The 17,175-nt window shown below is 41.4% G+C and overlaps 2 protein-coding genes across 5 annotated transcripts in view; both read left to right on the forward strand.

Annotated features, from left to right (window-relative positions):
• Nucleotides 1-13,006, forward strand: part of frmpd4 (FERM and PDZ domain containing 4) — a 39,282-nt gene extending 26,276 nt beyond the window's left edge. For 3 of the 4 annotated variants that reach the window (XM_055230480.1, XM_055230481.1, XM_033987270.2), the window contains 16 exons: nt 43-159; nt 4,248-4,408; nt 4,687-4,789; nt 5,141-5,186; nt 5,778-5,882; nt 6,054-6,161; nt 6,303-6,434; nt 6,667-6,786; nt 6,911-7,047; nt 7,322-7,448; nt 7,871-7,960; nt 8,049-8,231; nt 8,375-8,507; nt 8,577-9,548; nt 9,974-11,125; nt 11,472-13,006. In XM_055230480.1, coding sequence (XP_055086455.1) covers nt 43-159; nt 4,248-4,408; nt 4,687-4,789; nt 5,141-5,186; nt 5,778-5,882; nt 6,054-6,161; nt 6,303-6,434; nt 6,667-6,786; nt 6,911-7,047; nt 7,322-7,448; nt 7,871-7,960; nt 8,049-8,231; nt 8,375-8,507; nt 8,577-9,548; nt 9,974-11,125; nt 11,472-12,598 — 4,813 coding nt within the window. In that variant the 3' untranslated portion in view covers nt 12,599-13,006. Of the gene's footprint in view, nt 1-42; nt 160-284; nt 561-4,247; nt 4,409-4,686; nt 4,790-5,140; nt 5,187-5,777; nt 5,883-6,053; nt 6,162-6,302; nt 6,435-6,666; nt 6,787-6,910; nt 7,048-7,321; nt 7,449-7,870; nt 7,961-8,048; nt 8,232-8,374; nt 8,508-8,576; nt 9,549-9,973; nt 11,126-11,471 lie in introns of those variants that run through there. The other variant, XM_033987271.2, reaches the window with a different exon arrangement.
• A 681-nt stretch (nt 13,007-13,687) lies between these two features.
• Nucleotides 13,688-16,972, forward strand: tlr7 (toll-like receptor 7). Its single transcript, XM_033987227.1, has 2 exons — nt 13,688-13,702; nt 13,826-16,972. The coding sequence occupies exons 1-2, from the start codon at nt 13,688-13,690 to the stop codon at nt 16,970-16,972; spliced, it is 3,162 nt and encodes a 1,053-aa protein (XP_033843118.1).
• The last annotated feature ends 203 nt before the right edge of the window (nt 16,973-17,175 follow it).

Here is a 17,175-nt window from a genome sequence, read left to right on the forward strand (position 1 = left end):
ATATGGGCAAACTGCTAAATGTTGTGCTTTCTGTCTCTACAGCCACAGGACGAAGTCGTCCGGCTGGCCGCCCCCTTCAGGGACCTGGAGTGCTTCGCAAGGACCCCCCAATGGGTGGGACATGGGCACCAATAGAGAGGGCCGTGACTGCTACATCAAGTAAGTGCCCTGTGTTTAAGGAGAGAGGCTTGTCAGGGGTAGCAGTGGCAAGGAGCTCTCTTAGACCCAGATGTTTTAGACTTCACTTCTAACCCGTGATTATTCCAGCCACGTCACAGCCTCCACACTGTCTCCATCTGTGCATTCAGAATACTGATTCTGCCGCTGCGCACTCCCTGCCCACAGAGACAAGAGAGGGAGCTGTCTTCTCTCTTCTCTCTGGCTCTATCTTGCTCTCACACTCCCGCACACCCACATTACTACTCATGCAGTGCTCCAAATGCACAACAAGGGGCTTGGAGAGTGCGGCTCTGCGCACCATGAAGATTTCACCTGTTCGGAGCTGCATTCTGCTCTTTGGGAGTTTAACTGATCCTCACTGACGGACACTTCCAGACCAGGTACAGGGAATATCAACTGGTTGTGTGTGCGGCTGGATGCGAAGTTTGGATGTAGTGTAGCATGTTGCATCTTTTTGTCACACTTGAGATGTGATTAGCTGTTACATTGACACCTCTATCTATTTTAGTGGTCTATTTCTCATAATTGCGTGGTTTACTGCTGAAGGTGTCACACATGGGTTAGAGCACGAGAGCGTGATGTCAGAGCAGTTACATAAGAAGTAAGGAGCAGGGAAAGTGCTGGCAGAGGAGCGTGTCTGCTGGAGGAGAGGGCTGCGACGACACACTGCTTTGCTAAATTTGAGGGAGACTCATGAATAATCTACTGTCTGTTTGTGTGATTGTCAGCGCTCAGGCTCTGGGATGCTGCAAGCCAAATTGTTTTAAATGTAACACATGTTTAGTCAGCGTGACAGGGACACATGAATAAACCAGTATGTCTTTAATATTTACAATGTGACAGTGCGTAATATATGATGTAATAGAATCATCTTTTAGTGTGGGTATGCATCCATCTGCTGCTTTTGGAGAAACTACCGCCCAAGCCTTTAACTTATGTCTATAAATCTTTGCATTGTGTCTCATTTGTCATTGCATCCATCTGACTGACTTCATCACAACATTTACAAATGAACCGACAGAGATTGATTACCACCTGGGCGATCTGGCAGATTCACAGCTGGTTCTATCTCTGCTGTCCCTGTGAGAGGCGCCCTGCAAAAAAACAAAAAAACTATGCCACTAATTGTGCAGTTTAAGGAGGTCAACTTCCAGGAAAGAGCAAATATGACCACAGAGTTTGGCTAATTTGTGTGAGGCTCTTCACAAGTCAAAGTAACTGGATAACACTGCGGCTAACAAGCTTCTCTGTCTGTCCTTCGAAAATGCGCAAGACTTGTACACTTTAGTCTGTTCCTATGTACTCACCAGTGTGTCTCTTGTGATTGCTGCATAGATTGTTGTGGAGATACACTAGCGGCTAATGAGTATGATTAGGCACCATTTGATACATGGCTGTCTGCACAATGGGAATGTGGCCATGTTTAGCAGGTGGCTCAGTGGAGAGGAGACTGTATTCTTCCTGAATGCACAGGTCCATATGGCTGTGATTTGTACCCAAGCTGTTGGAGATGCAAAACACGAATCCAGGATCAAGCCACAGGAATTAGTCTGAAGGCCCTGGAGGTTTGGAGATGTGTGCAGGTGACTGACTTCAATTAGCATAGTGAGGTTAACAGAGTTGGTTGTTATTGAATTGCTGAGTTTTGGTGACATAACAATATTAAAAAGGCCAGGATTATATTTAACAAAGATGGCAATATGGAGATTTTGGTTGTAATGTAACAAGTCACCAACAGAAACAATCAGGTGTGTATGTGGTATGTTGTCTTTCTTTTTGTAATCAATAGTGAAAACAGCCACTCACCCTTTATCTGGAATTATTATTATTATTATTCACCAAAAACAACACCACAAACTACAACTGTCATCACTCAAGAATTGTGTTTTTAACATTTTTGAAGCTGCACAAATTTGCAAATAGGAGAAAAATGATTATTATTTTAATAAATTTAATGTTGATGACCAAAACTAGCATCTCAAAAACAGCTGTAGCATCATAGGTGGGCCACTTGACCTCATGTGCTAATGGTGTAATATCCCCATCTTTAACTAAAGTACATTTATCTTTTAAAATTAAGCTTTGAAAGGGTAGCAGCAGACACTTGTTTTTTCCTTGGTCTTATCTCCCACAATAAGGCCAGAAGAGCTCAGATGAACATCGCATGTGATGAACCAGTCATATAGTCAGATCTTTCAGAAATACTACAATGTAAAAGAGAAAGCTACGTACATCAGTCTATGAACATGTTAGTTTTTCTGTATTTACCTGCTAAAGTGAATTAGGTTTGATCAGTGTATTTTTGTTACTATTTACCATAGCCTCCCCAACAATTTTAGCACATAATGCTCCTTTGACTAAAAAAAAGTAAAACAATTGATTGCGGACACTTACTATCTGCTGGCCTGTTACAGCAATTCTCACTTTTTGTCCATCATGACACTATGCCCAAAATGTTATGCTATTCTCTGACACCTTAGCATTTTGGTACCTAACACCACAGGCTAGAATATTGTACTATAAATAAATAAAAAAGAGGAACAGGAACATTGCAGAAACAGGAATTTCCGTATTTTTCTTTTTGTTACATCTCCTACAGATAATGACAATAATGAATAATGGATTTTATCAAGAAGAGATGAAATAATGTTTAGCTTGCAGTAAAATACACTTGGCTTTGGAAAACACTTCTATACAAACAGTGAAGTGCAATCCCTTGATCACATATCTGTTTTTACAAATGAACTCTTCATGTGTACATAAATCAATTATGCCTAATCAAGACAAACCAGGTGTTATATTTGGAGTAAATGTGAACAAACTATAACAATACATAGTGTCTACATACGTCACAGTTTGAGAATCATCATAGAGCCTGCAGTACTTGTGAACAACTTGAACAATAATCTTTAAAACAAATCTTGCAACATGATAGCTTTGAGACAAAAATGATACATTTTTTTAAATGATCTTCCTCGATAATGGCAGCTGTTTTCAAAGCTGTGACAAATGGTATGAAATCTGTCATAGTTTATTTGGACACATAACAACAAAGTAGAGGTTTGAATGTTTATAGTGCAGGTTTAAACCTACTCAGTGGAACAGGTTGTTTTGCTGAAATTGCCTATAAAGTCCACATTTATAAACAGCAACATGTTATTCTGACTGTTAAATAAGAGCTTTTATTATAGCTGTGTGAATAGCTGCAGCCGTTATTGAATCTTTTCCAAGCTATCGGTTGACAGTTATCTTTGAACATCTTGATTCCTTGGCTGTTCTTGTCAAAGCGCTGGGATTGTGACTGACAGATCGCACTGTGTCTTTGTGCTATGAAAGATTAATTGTTAGTATTTGCGCACAAATAGTACATGCTTGGAGAGTATCTGTCAAATTACACACTGTCTGCCCACGGCTTGAATTAACCCAACAGTGCGGGCGCCATACGGAGCTGTCGATGTCTTTGCAGCCGGAGAGAAATAAGTGAAAGACGCTGAGGAGGGGGAGCAGTGAAGGACTGACTATGTGAGAACAACACAAGATATGCGCATTTTTATCTGCAGAAGGCACGGGAGAGTAATTCAATTGCAAGGATGAGGGAAAATGCACTGTCAGGGTAAATTGCAAGGGTAAGTAAAGGGTCAAATAGGGTTCAGATTCAGACTGCAGGTTTCTGAGTGCAGCCAAATAGTGATGGCAGCAATCCCAGTGTTCATATTGAGGATTTAAAGAGGCAAAAGTGCCATGACCCTGTTTGTGCAGCACGACTGATCATTAAATAATTAAGCAAATATTACATTCAATTAGAATTAATTATGTTTTCTCATAAATTAATTATGTTTTCTCATAAACTGAAGTATCACTGCAAGCAGAACATACACAAGCCATTACTCCTATAACCTGGGCTGGTAAGCAGAGAGGCACTAGATAGCAATAGTTCCTCTTCCCCTATGAACTGGGGTAATTTTTGAAACAAAAGCAAGACTCTCACATGTGTTTTTACTTTTGTGTTTTTCATTGATCAAAGCAATAAATTAATTATTTATTTCGCTCTTTCATGGTTTGTCCAGCCACGTGTCCCAGAGCAGCTCCCTGGAGGAGGTGCGTTTGGAGGGTGATAAGTTTGTGGCACCTGCACCCCGTAAGGTGGAGATGCGACGGGACCCAGTGCTTGGCTTTGGCTTCGTAGCAGGCAGCGAGAAACCTGTGGTGGTGCGCTCAGTCACACCAGGTAAAGTGACCCGGCTGTTTACAGCACTTTAATGTTCAACAGTGGCTTATTTCATCCATTCATTTCCCTGAGGAGTTTAAACCCTCCTAAAATAGGCTTAGGAAAGAAGGGGGATGCCCGTCCAGAGTACAGCTTACGTAGATGATTGATTTTAACTGTGCTCAATGAGTAAGCATTCATTAGGGCTATGAGCCACAACACTGGAAAGGTGGATAATCAAAAAAAATGATTTAGCACGTAGTGTGCAGCACTCAACTCTCTTATTGGTGTGATCTCAGGTGGTCCGTCAGAAGGCAAACTGTTCCCAGGGGACGAGATCATCATGATCAATGATGAGCCGGTCAGCTCAGCACCCAGGGAGAAGGTCATCGACCTCGTCAGGTATGACAGTATTCAACAGGCCCAAAAAAGCCATAATAGAGTAATTTTACAGAGAGCTTTCAACAGTATTACATTTGCAGTCGTATGTTATATTTATAGTATAGTTGAACAGTCCATAGCCCAGGCTATTTGTTTCTATTTGTCTGTCACTTTCACAACTGTATATAATTAGCATTTTCTCATTAATATAGCAGTGATATATATACAGGATGCTTCAGTTACAAAGAACACTGTTAATCGTTGTATTGTCTGCAAATCTCCGGTCATTACCATACTATAAATAAACTAATTAAGACTTCTTTAACCTTTTAGATTGCAATTAGCATTTCATATTGTCATTTTATTTTGTAGAAGCTGCAAGGAATCCATCATGCTGACCGTGGTTCAGCCGTATCCAGTAGGTCTCTTTGGCATTGATATGGATTGCTTGGGTATGTTTGGATCTGATTACTTTGTTGACTGTGCAAAGACAACTCATTAATCACACCATATGCTAAAGCTGGCACTGCTATAGTAAGGCCATTTCTGAAAGTAAGTGCTTGGCTAACACCGAAACAGGGGAGATCTCAGTCCTGTTTCCAAGTGTGTTAGATCCTCAGCAGACCCCACATGAACTTTCCGACTCAACATTCACAGGAGAACCAGATGGTGGTGCGTAGTGCCAGAAGCATATATTTGGCTTTTGTTTACAGTCTACATAAAAGTCAGAACAAATACAGTTACGCTTGAATTCCTTCCAAAAATAGGCAGCACCACCACAGCACAGCAGAGACATAGAAAACAATGTTTTACATTCAAAAATACAGACTTAGTAAAAAATATAAATAAATAAATAAATAAATGTGTGTGTGTGTGCGCGCGTGTATGTAATGATATAGTGGTATAAAAGGGGTGTGTCATGTTTAAAGAGAGGAACATAATGCCCTTGAAAAAGGATCCATGAATATTTCATAAATGGAGTGATCTTCTTTTCTCTTCTCTCCTAAAGTCCCCTAAATCAGCGTTCATCAGTGCAGCCAAGAAGGCCAAGTTAAAGTCTAATCCAGTCAAAGTGCGCTTCGCGGAAGAGGTCATCATCAATGGACAGATCCCAGTAAGACTTCTATTTCATTTTCCCTGCATAAAACTTCTCCCCACAGACGTAAATGGACAACCTAGCTCCCAAACTCTTAATAAAACATTCTATTTGATCTGGCTGGGGGTAGACCAGTCATGATTACTGTATGTTCTGCATGTTTTAAATTATGTTTCTCTGACTGTATAGGAAACTGTGAAGGACAACTCTCTTCTTTTTATGCCAAATGTTCTGAAGGTATATCTGGAGAATGGGCAAACCAAATCTTTTAAATTTGACACCAACACATCCATTAAGGTAGGCCTTATTAGTGTTGATATAAATGATGATCTACAAATAATTTAGAGTATGATTTAATTCTACATTAAAAAACAACACCTTTTATATTGTATTGTGTTCACCTCATCTTCATGTGTCCATTATTATCCCTTCTGAAAGGATGTCATCATGACCCTGCAAGAAAAATTATCCATAAAAAGTATTGAGCACTTCTCTCTTATGCTGGAGCAAAGAGCAGAAGGATCAGCAAGCAAACTCATGCTCCTCCATGAGCAGGAGATGTTAACTCAGGTAAGAACAAATCTACCTTCTGTCACCATAGTAACATATGTTATACAAAAACATGAGTATAATCTCAAACAGTTACATACTGAGACATTACTGGAAGCACTCGCCAAGTCACAACAGGTTTTAGAGGTATTTAAATGTGGAACACAAGCCACAATATGACTTATAAAACAGACACATGGCAGATGGGGACATTGACTGATGGCTTTCTATTTATCTCATTTATGCTCTCAAGGTGACGCAGAGGCCAGGGTCACACAAAATGAAGTGCTTTTTCCGCATCACGTTCGTCCCAAAGGACCCTATAGAGCTGCTAAGACGAGATGCTGTGGCGTTTGAGTACCTTTATGTGCAGGTTAGTATATACTGAGAAAGATAGTGATGTGTGAGAGATAATGAACTACAATCTATGAGTGTTTGTTATTGTTGCTGTTTCTAAGTAAAGGGCAGTGTAACCTATCTGTGTCTGTCTCCTCTAGAGCTGTAATGACGTGGTATTGGAGAGATTTGGGTCAGAGCTGAAATACGACACTGCCCTCCGCCTGGCTGCGCTGCAAATGTATATTCTAACTATCAACACCAAGCAGTCCCAAAAAGTGTCTCTCAAGTACATTGAGTAAGTGCACTAGGTTTTATGTTTAGCTTTACCAATGAACTTAAACAATCCCTTTAGGAAACTATTTAGTTTAGTTTACATCGGTGTAAAGTATTTCTGGCATGACTGAAGATTCACTAGTGCTGCTGCTTAATGAGTAATTTGAGCATTGTCACTTAATCAATGCCCCACCCCTGGTCAAACTATATGGATTATATTCTTGCAGTTACAACTTCGTTTATGACATGAGTGACTGAGGGGCATCTTCTAATGTTTATGAATGATGTTTCCATAGGAAGGAGTGGGGCCTGGGATTGTTTCTGCCTCCTGCTGTGCTTTCAAGCATGAAAGAGAAAAACATCAAAAAAGCTCTAACTCACATCCTCAAAACCAACCAGAACTTGGTGCCTCCTGGTAAAAAGGTATCACTTCTCCTTTTATGTAGCCATTGTTTCACATGTATGCCTTACTATTCTAGGATGTTGCACACCAGAATTATTAGTGTCCCTGTATAGTTTTTCTCATAACAATGCAACATCACTCAATGCACCATTAAGAGACACATTTACTTTGTCTTTCTTTGTATTATTGTTTTTCATGATCCTGCAATTTCTATTGACTCTACACTACCACCTAGTGGAAGGTCATTGTTTCATTTCTACAGAATTAACTATTGCCCATGCTATTATAAGCCTTTTTCCTTCTACTACTTCTCAAATATATTATGTCTCGTTGAATGTTACATCCCATTGTTTTTGTTGCTTGAGATAAAATAAATGTTGTCTCCCATTTGTTGTAGGCATATCCATGCTACATTTCATTATTTTTCTCTTGTTTATTTCAGCTGACTGCCTTGCAAGCAAAGGTTCATTATCTCAAATATCTCAGTGACTTAAGACTGTATGGTGGTCGAGTTTTTAAATCCACACTTGTTGTAAGTATTATTATATTGCATTGCAATGTAGATATTTAATCTTTATTGCTTTATAAGTGAAATACAATTATTTACTTGATATTTACAGCAAGGTGAAAAGCACACAGAGGTGACTTTGCTGGTGGGACCCAAGTATGGGATTAGTCATGTGATTAACACCAAAACAAATCTGGTAGCACTGTTAGCAGATTTCAGCCACGTCAATCGCATCGAGATGTACACAGAGGACGAGAAAAGAGTCAGAGTGGAGCTTCATGTCCTGGATGTAAAGGTCAGCAATGTTAAATATTTAATTGATGCATGGATTGTTTGAGTAAAAGCGGTTCATTTTATAGGAACGTCAGTCATTACCACCTCATTGTGCAGTCCATTTATTTTGTACTTTTGTGATTTGCTTATCTGTGTGTTTCACAGCCCATCACTCTCTTAATGGAGTCTGTGGACGCGATGAATCTGGCCTGTTTGACTGCTGGCTACTACAGATTACTGGTGGACTCTCGACGTTCCATCTTCAACATGGCCAAAAACACAGACACAATGGGTAAAAGTATGTCTGAAATTCTTATTTGACTTCTGTACAAGTCTAGTCATCCTTGACATTTTTTCCACTTTGCAGGTAATGCTGCAAGGATAAAGCAAAGCTTCCAGTCAATAGAATGTACCTACAGCACACCTCATAAAGGATGTGAAGACAGAAACAGCCAGAGGTACAGCCAGGAATTCTCAGAGCAGGATTGTGAATACCTCAACCACGCTCGTTGTGAAGGCCAGCCAGTCTACGTCACTGAGATCCACCAGACTCAGCACACAATGCACACAGTGGAAAGAGCAGAGTGTTGCCGAATACCTTGCACCCAAACTTACCTCAATGTTCCAAGGTCCAAACCCCAAGAGTCCTCCAGGAATGCAAAAGTTTCATTCATTTTTGGTGACCCACCCTTAGACAGTGTGAACCCACAAAATCTGGGCTATCAGAGACTTATGGAGGACAACCCAGAGATCCTAGACAATCATAGCCACATGTACAGGCGGCTCGAGGAGGACTATAAGTTGATGGATGCCATAGAAGATGGAGACGGATATCAATATGCCACAAAAATCTTTGGTCAAAGTGAGTGCATCGAGGAGCCACTGCTGCATGACATCTGCTACGCCGAGACCACGGATGATGCAGAGGATGAGGACGACATTAGCTGTGAGGAAGACTTGGTGATGAGTGACATAGACAAACCCATGCTGCTCTCACTCTCAGGGTCCAGCGACGACATCATCGACCTGACCTCTCTCCCTCCCCCGCCAGAGGGCAACAATGAGGAGGACAACGACATACTGCTTCATTCACTTAACATGGCCATCGCTGCCCCTCCCCCAGGCTTCAGGGACAGCTCCGATGAAGAGGAGCATCCAGGCCCTGGGAGAGGAGCCCCGAGCAGTGACATCCCAGTGTCTCTCATAGACTCAGTGCCTACACATGGAGCAGGGCCTGAGGGAGCACCACTGGATCATGCAGTAGTGTCCACTTTACAGGCTCTAGAAGCACTCGCTGCCTCTGAAGAACAAAGTCCTGCCCAGTCCGAGAACAGCACAGGTTCTCCTTACACTATTGTCACATTCATCCATTAACAGCCATTCAGATTCATTCATTGTTTATTTTTGTTTTTTTCAATAAAGCCCTTTTCATCAGTTTCCATTTGTGTGTTTGTCTTGTTTTCATTTTTTGCATTTTTTTCAGTTTTTCTTCTCATTGGATATTTTTGTACACATTTGTGTTGGCATATTTTTCTGGTTGTATTTTTTTTCTTGTGATAGATATTCATACACGTACAATGTCTCATGTCTCAAGGCATTCAGAACACTACTTAGAATTTGTAATGTCAAATTAGGCAAGTATTCATCACACACATCACATCCTTTACGCTCATTTTTATTTATCCATCCACCTCACCATCTAATTGTTACTTTGTTCTTAATTTGACAATGTTAACTTGCTGCCTGTCTCTTTGTGGTATACAGGTGTTGAAATATCACGAGCCTTTAGTCCAGAGTCGTCCGATTCTGGTAATGAAACAAACTCCTCTGAAATGACGGAGAGCTCAGAGCAGGCGTCCGCTCACAGGCATCCAGACAGCCACCTGAGGTTCCACATAGCGCAAGCAGAGGGGTACCACGCTGCCCACGACGACCAGACTGACGCCTCATCCGCCTGTGACAGTGGAGCAGGAACCAGGCCTGAGACAGAGGAGGACAAATCTGCTAATGTTGCCTCTTCACAGATTTTCCACTCAGATGGTGGTGAGATGGAGCCAGAGACTATGGAGATTAAATCTGTGAGTGAATACTTTACTAAGATGCACATGGGGCCAGTGATGAGCCGGCAGAGAGGTAAACAGCGGGATTCGGAGCAAAGAGACACCTGTGAATCCCCTGAAGCTTCTTCCCATCCTCCTACCCAGGATTCACCCAGAGAAGATACCCCTCATCTAGTCGGCAAGTATCAAGCTTTCACTGTGAGAGACTCCTATTATGTGGACCAGCTCGACCTGGGGCGAACCCACCTAAAAGACAAGCACCAAAAATGGCAACAAGCACCTGGAAACAAAATGGCAGAGAATCTATCTCCAGATTGTGGGAATGACTCACAAGCCTCCCACACCACCAGAATGACAATAAAAGGAGACAAACAAGACTTGACAGAAAGAAATCAGCAATTAAATATCCACTCACCATCAAAAGGGCCAGCCCCCAGTGAAAGTCCCACCTCTCAAGAGAATGAGAAAACGTCTTCAGAGCAAGAGGTGGCCCGGTTGCATGATTTCTATGTGAATAAACGCATGTCTTCTTTACAAAGTGAGGGCATCAGTTCGCTCCAGAGTTCGCAGTGTTCTTCTATAGATGCCGGTTGTAGCACAGGGAGTAGCAGCTGCGTCACTCCCATGGACTCACCTCTTTGCACTACAGAAAACGTGCACATAATGTCAGAGAGCGCGGTGAAGGGTGTGGGCTATGGAGCAGGTGAAGAGAAGAGTTATCCAGGCCCGTTTAAGGCGGGGCATCCCATGGACCCCACACTGCTGAGGAGGATCCATGCAGCTACAAGCGCTGAGCCGGGATTTTCTATTACAAGGGATGGAACTCACAGAATGGCCAAGATAAAAGAAACCACAGGTAACGCCTCACAGAACAGTATATATTATGTGTATTCCATTCTCTGTTTTTGATATACATAATTTTATATAATTTTTTTCAAAGAAATAAACAGTGAAGAGTGACATAAATAGGAACATAAAATTATTATTATTATTATTATTTGAAACATAAAAAAACACATACAAGCAAAAACTTTCCAACTCCATAGACATTTACCCTGTCCAATATGGTCTGTTTTTACACTATTAATACAGTTATTAATTAGTACAAAATTATAATGTCTGAGTGAGCTTTGTATCATATGAGCTTTGTATCATGAAGATGCTTAACAGTTCTCTGTGTTTTCCTACTACCCCTAGTGTAGCTTGCACACAGCTGCAGAAGGTTGAAGTGGAGTCATCTTTACCTCTCTGTACTGAGACCACCACCACAGCCATGTCACCATCATCATTAATAAGTAGCACAGAGCACATGGGGCTAACAGCGGCCATTCCGGAGCCCGACCCGCACGCCACGGCCTTCCCCCAAAGCGGATCGTGTACGTGTGCCCACAAAGCAGGAGGCCTGCGGAGGTCATACAAGGTCCGCCTACTCAGGAGGAGCTGGAGCAGCACAGTGCCAGGTGCCAGGAGCTTCGAAGCGCTGTTTGAGAAGACCAAAGCCACACTGACAGGAAGGAGTGGTGGTCAGTCTGAAGACCCGATGAAAGTCCAGAGGTCCGACAGAACATTACCCAAGAGTTGTTCTCAGGGCTCAGTCTCTTTGAATTCTTCAGGTAGCAGGCTTTTGAGAGGAGCTTCATCACTGCTGCCACAGATGGACATGAGCACACTGAGGTGTCATGGACCCCTTAGTCACTGCTTTTTGTGGAGAAAGGAGCACAGTCAAGATGAAGAAGACCCCAAGGTTGGGCAGGAAGAAGCAACTGCTGTAATGAATGACATGAGCCTCAAAGCAAGGCTGGCCTGTGTAAATGCAATGAAGGGAAAAACATACAGCCTTCACACGGGGTTTGCACTGGCACGGAGGGATGCCTTAGATATGATTGCTTTGCTGCGGGCCAGTGTAGGCCACTCAGGTGAACGAGCAGAGGGCCCAGAGGCAAGCGAGGCGGACACAGAGACGCTCTCCCAGCTGCTCTTAATGCAGGCCAAAGTGCTGAGCAGTGCCTGCAGTCGGATGGTAGATGAGTACGGAAGCCCGGAGGAGCTGCTGCTCACCCTGACCCACAGCTTCCACACACTGTGTTGTGTGGCTCAGGCCTGCATGTCTCTGGTGGACAGTGTGAGCAGCGAGGCCCGCCGTGCTCAGCTGGTGGCCCGAGTGGACGAGGTGGTCATGAACTACGTGAATCTGCTGAAAGCTGCAGAAGCGGCTTCAGGACGATCCCCGAGTGACCAAAGTGTGGACGCACTGACACATCACTCTGCCACCATGTCCGCTGTTATCAACGCACTAACGCACTCACTGACCACACAACTCGACAAATAAAAACTGTAACCTAAGTATTGATTTTAAAGCCATACATAAGAGACATAAGAGAACTAATGTGCTGACTGCTGTGAAAAAGATTGCCTTGTGTATACAGTATTTTAATATATAAAGGTAAAAAGAAATTATATCAATTATTAAAGTTTTAAATAAGCTCTATTAAGTAGCCACTCAGATACATATGGCCCTCGCCTCTGAAATATATACCATAGTAAATTATTGATTATTTATACATTCTATTAAATGTTAATGTATATTATTTAGATTATTAGAACCTTGTTTATAATTTGTAAGATATTATGTTGGAAACAAACCAAACACTTTATTAGCTACTGACAAATCATTGCACAGGACATGTTTTGGTCAAATAAAAGAGATACCTGTACGTTTCGCTGGGTTTGGACTAATTTATTGCAGTTTATATAAGACCACTGAGTATTTTCCTGTTATTTTGTCAACAACATTAAAATCTAAAGAGTGTTAACACAGTTTTTGTCTATTTTCACTGTTTAAAATTGATGATTTTTAGGTGCTTAGTTTCCGAGTGGCATTCACTTCAAAGTGAATTATTCATTCAGAAAAGTAGCTTGACCTGTGTTTAGTTTTAGAAGTATGTTTAATAATTCATGATTTTATCATTTTAGCCGAGCTGAGAGTTGGTAATGCGTGCTCTAATGATAACCATGGCACACTTTACTTGCTACAGTGTTCATTTTTACTATAATAAGAATTTTCTGCAAGGTGCTTTCAACGGGAGGAGAAGCTATTTAAATATAGATATTTACAGACCATTAGACTTCAATAAGTAAAAGTGGTACTAAATGTCTTTCAATCAACATCAGACAGGGCTACGTTAAATACATTTTTGATTTGACAGATGAAGATAACATAACATTTATTCTCATGCTTGATGAGTTACCATTGTACTATTGTCTGTTCCATGTGACTAAAGGGAAGTGGTGCTTGTTAATAATATACCTATGCAGCTGGTACTTTCACACAAACTACCAGCACTATAAACCATCAGTTTTACAATGCTTTGAGTACTACACAAAGGCCGAATCATTTTTGTTCAATGCTTGTGTGAAAATGTTCTCCCAGCTGGTAAGTAAAGATATTTATTGTAATAAGATCATTAAGTGTTTATTGAAGTAACCAATGGATTCATTAATTACTGCTAATGATTTTTTTATGTTTTCTAAATCATGGCTCATTGCTCTTGTATAGATACAGGTGGCTGTGCTGGGTCTGTGGTGTGCCTTCCCCATTTCAACCGCTCGGGTCGTGTATCCAAAGACGTTGCCATGTAATGTCACGGAGCGCAGCAACAGCAGTGAGGTGACCGTAGACTGCACAGAGACAAAACTCCACGATATCCCATGGGGCATCCCACGAGAGACCACCAACCTGACTCTCACCATAAACCACATCCATTATTTAAACTCCTCCTCGTTTCACGGACTGGATAACCTGACGGAGATAGACTTCAGGTGCAACTGTGTGCCTGTCAAAATCGGCCCCAAGGATAACATCTGCATTAAAAGTGTGGAAATAGAAGATCACACATTTTCAGGCCTTGGGAATCTTAAAGCGTTGTATCTTGATGGCAACCAGCTCTATGAGATACCGGAACACTTGCCACCAGACCTATTGTTGCTCAGCCTGGAAGTAAACCACATATATAGCATTTATACAGTAAATCTTACCGGCCTCACAAATGTTGAGATTCTGTATCTTGGTCAAAATTGCTACTTTCGAAACCCATGCAACAATTCGTATTACATAGAGGATGGAGCATTTTTACAGCTTAACAATTTAATGCTTTTGTCTCTGAAGTCAAATAACTTATCCTATATACCACACCAGTTGCCTACTCATCTGAAAGAATTGTACTTATATAATAATAACATAAGAGAAGTGACAGAAGAAGATTTCAAAAACCTAACCAATCTGGAGATTCTAGATATTAGCGGCAATTGTCCTCGCTGTTACAATGCACCTTTTCCTTGCACCCCTTGCCCGAATGGCTTTCCTCTACAAATACACCCTGATGCCTTCAAAATGCAAACAAAACTTACAGCCCTGCGTCTCCATAGCAACTCTTTGACAAATGTTTGCAAGGATTGGTTTAAAAGTACTAAGAACCTCAGGGTACTAGATCTTTCGTCAAACTTTTTATCCAAGGCTGTGGGATCCTTTGACTTTCCCCATTTTCTTAACAACCTGGAAGAACTGGACCTTTCGTTTAACTATGAGCTGCAGAAATATCCTAGGACTCTGTATCTGAGCCCACACTTTTCTGAACTGAAATCTTTAAGAGTGTTCAGAATGAGAGGTTTCGTTTTCCAGCAGCTAGAAATGGATAGTATTGCACCTTTAAAATCTTTAAAAAATTTAGAGGTTGTCGATTTTGGAACAAACTTCATTAAAACTACAAATCTTAGCATCCTGATGGAATTACAAAGTTTTAAAATAATCAATTTGGCTGATAATAAAATCTCAATCCCCTCTGATGACCAAACGGCTCTGGGGTTTTCTGCGCCTGAGTTAAAAGATTGGTCTCCTATGTCGTCTGGGGTGGAGTACGATAGCACAGATGTAAAAGAAATTCACTATTTCAGGTTTGACGAGTATGCCCGCAGCTGCAAACACAAAGACAAAGAACTAGGAACGGTCACTTCTCTAGTGAACAAACGGTGCAGTAAGTTTGGGAAGAGTCTGGATGTGTCTAGAAACAACATTTTCTTTTTGCATCATCGCTTTTTAAATCTTGAAGACCTCAGGTGCCTAAATTTGTCCAATAACTTGATGAGCCAAAGTCTAAATGGCTCTGAATTCTCCAATCTCCCAAATTTACAATACTTGGACTTTTCCTCAAATCGCCTAGACCTGCTGTATTCAACTGCCTTCCAAGAACTACAAAATCTGGTGATTTTAGATATAAGTCATAACGACCATTACTTTCAATCAGAAGGTCTAACCCACATGCTCAATTTTACCAAAAACCTAAAGAAGCTGACCACACTGCTGATGAACAACAATCAGATCTCTACTTCCACCAACACCGAGTTAGAAAGTGAATCTCTGGAGAGGTTAGAGTTCAGAGATAACCGTTTGGATGTTATGTGGAGGGACGGTGACATTAGATATGTTAATTATTTTAGTAAACTAGTAAATCTGAAAATCCTTGACATCTCTAAGAACAACCTTCACTCCCTCCCTCCTGAGCTGTTTGCTGGCCTGCCTGGCAAATTGTCAGAACTTCACTTGAAAGGCAACGGGCTCAAATCCTTTAACTGGAAGGAGCTACAACATCTGCGTTCTTTGCAGGTTTTAGATCTCAGTGGGAACAGCTTAACTACTGTGCCACATGTGCTGTCAAACTGCAGCAACTCTCTTATAAAGCTAATTTTACACAAGAACAAAATAGTGACACTGTCAGTAGATTTTCTCAAAGATGCTTTCAATTTAAAACATCTGGATCTTAGTTTTAATTTGATTGAGTATGTGGAGGTATCAAGTTTTCCTGATGATGTTGTAAATACGATGGATATGCTGCTTTTGCACAATAACAGCTTCGCATGTACTTGTAAGGCTACCAGGTTTTTTAAATGGCTCAACGATACAATGGTGACAATTCCCAAACTGGGTACAGATGTAACTTGTGTCCTTCCAGAGGCCCAAAAAGACCATCCGGTTTTATCAGTGAACTTATCAGCCTGCCAGCACAGTGACCTGTCCATCATCATCTACACTCTGATGACTTCGTTCATTCTGTGCTGTGTCACCCTCCCGATCTCCAGTCATCTCTTCCTATGGGACGTGTGGTACATCTATCACTTTTTAAGGGCTAAGCTCAAAGGCTACAGGAGGCTCATTTCCCAACCTTCTATTTATGACGCCTTTGTGATATATGACAAAGAAGACGCGGCTGTGATTGAGTGGGTGACCAAGGAGATGTGCGTTCAGCTGGAGCGTCGGGGGGATCGCAGGCTCACACTGTGCCTGGAGGAGAGAGACTGGATACCCGGATGTCCGCTCATCGATAACCTGTCCCAAAGCATCCACAAGAGCAAGAGGACGGTGTTTATTCTCACCAACAAATATATCAAAAGTGGGAGCTTCAAAACTGCTTTCTACATAGCCAATCAAAGACTCATGGATGAAAAGGATGATGTTATAATACTGATCTTCTTGGAAAAGGTGGTGTGTAATTCAAAATACTTGAGATTGAGGAAGAGACTGTTCAGTAAGTCTGTGCTGGACTGGCCCACTAATCCTCAGGCCCAGCCATACTTTTGGTTTTGTCTGAGAAACGTGCTGGCTACAGAAAGTCACAAACAATACAACAACCTTTTTAAAGAGACTTTGTAACTTTGTAACACATTAAACATAAAAAATGTTCTTTTTGTATATTGATAAACTCCTTCATATAAATATGATTTATGTTTTCCATTATAGTAAAATGTACTTGAAAGTGAATTGAAACATGTCAGTAAAATGTGGAAGTGAAATGGTCTGACTTCTTTAAATGCATATACTACTTCCACTTCTTCCATATGCGTGCCAGTGTGGCA

The sequence above is a fragment of the Periophthalmus magnuspinnatus genome, chromosome 21 (assembly GCF_009829125.3).
Source record: "Periophthalmus magnuspinnatus isolate fPerMag1 chromosome 21, fPerMag1.2.pri, whole genome shotgun sequence".
NCBI lineage: Eukaryota > Metazoa > Chordata > Actinopteri > Gobiiformes > Gobiidae > Periophthalmus > Periophthalmus magnuspinnatus.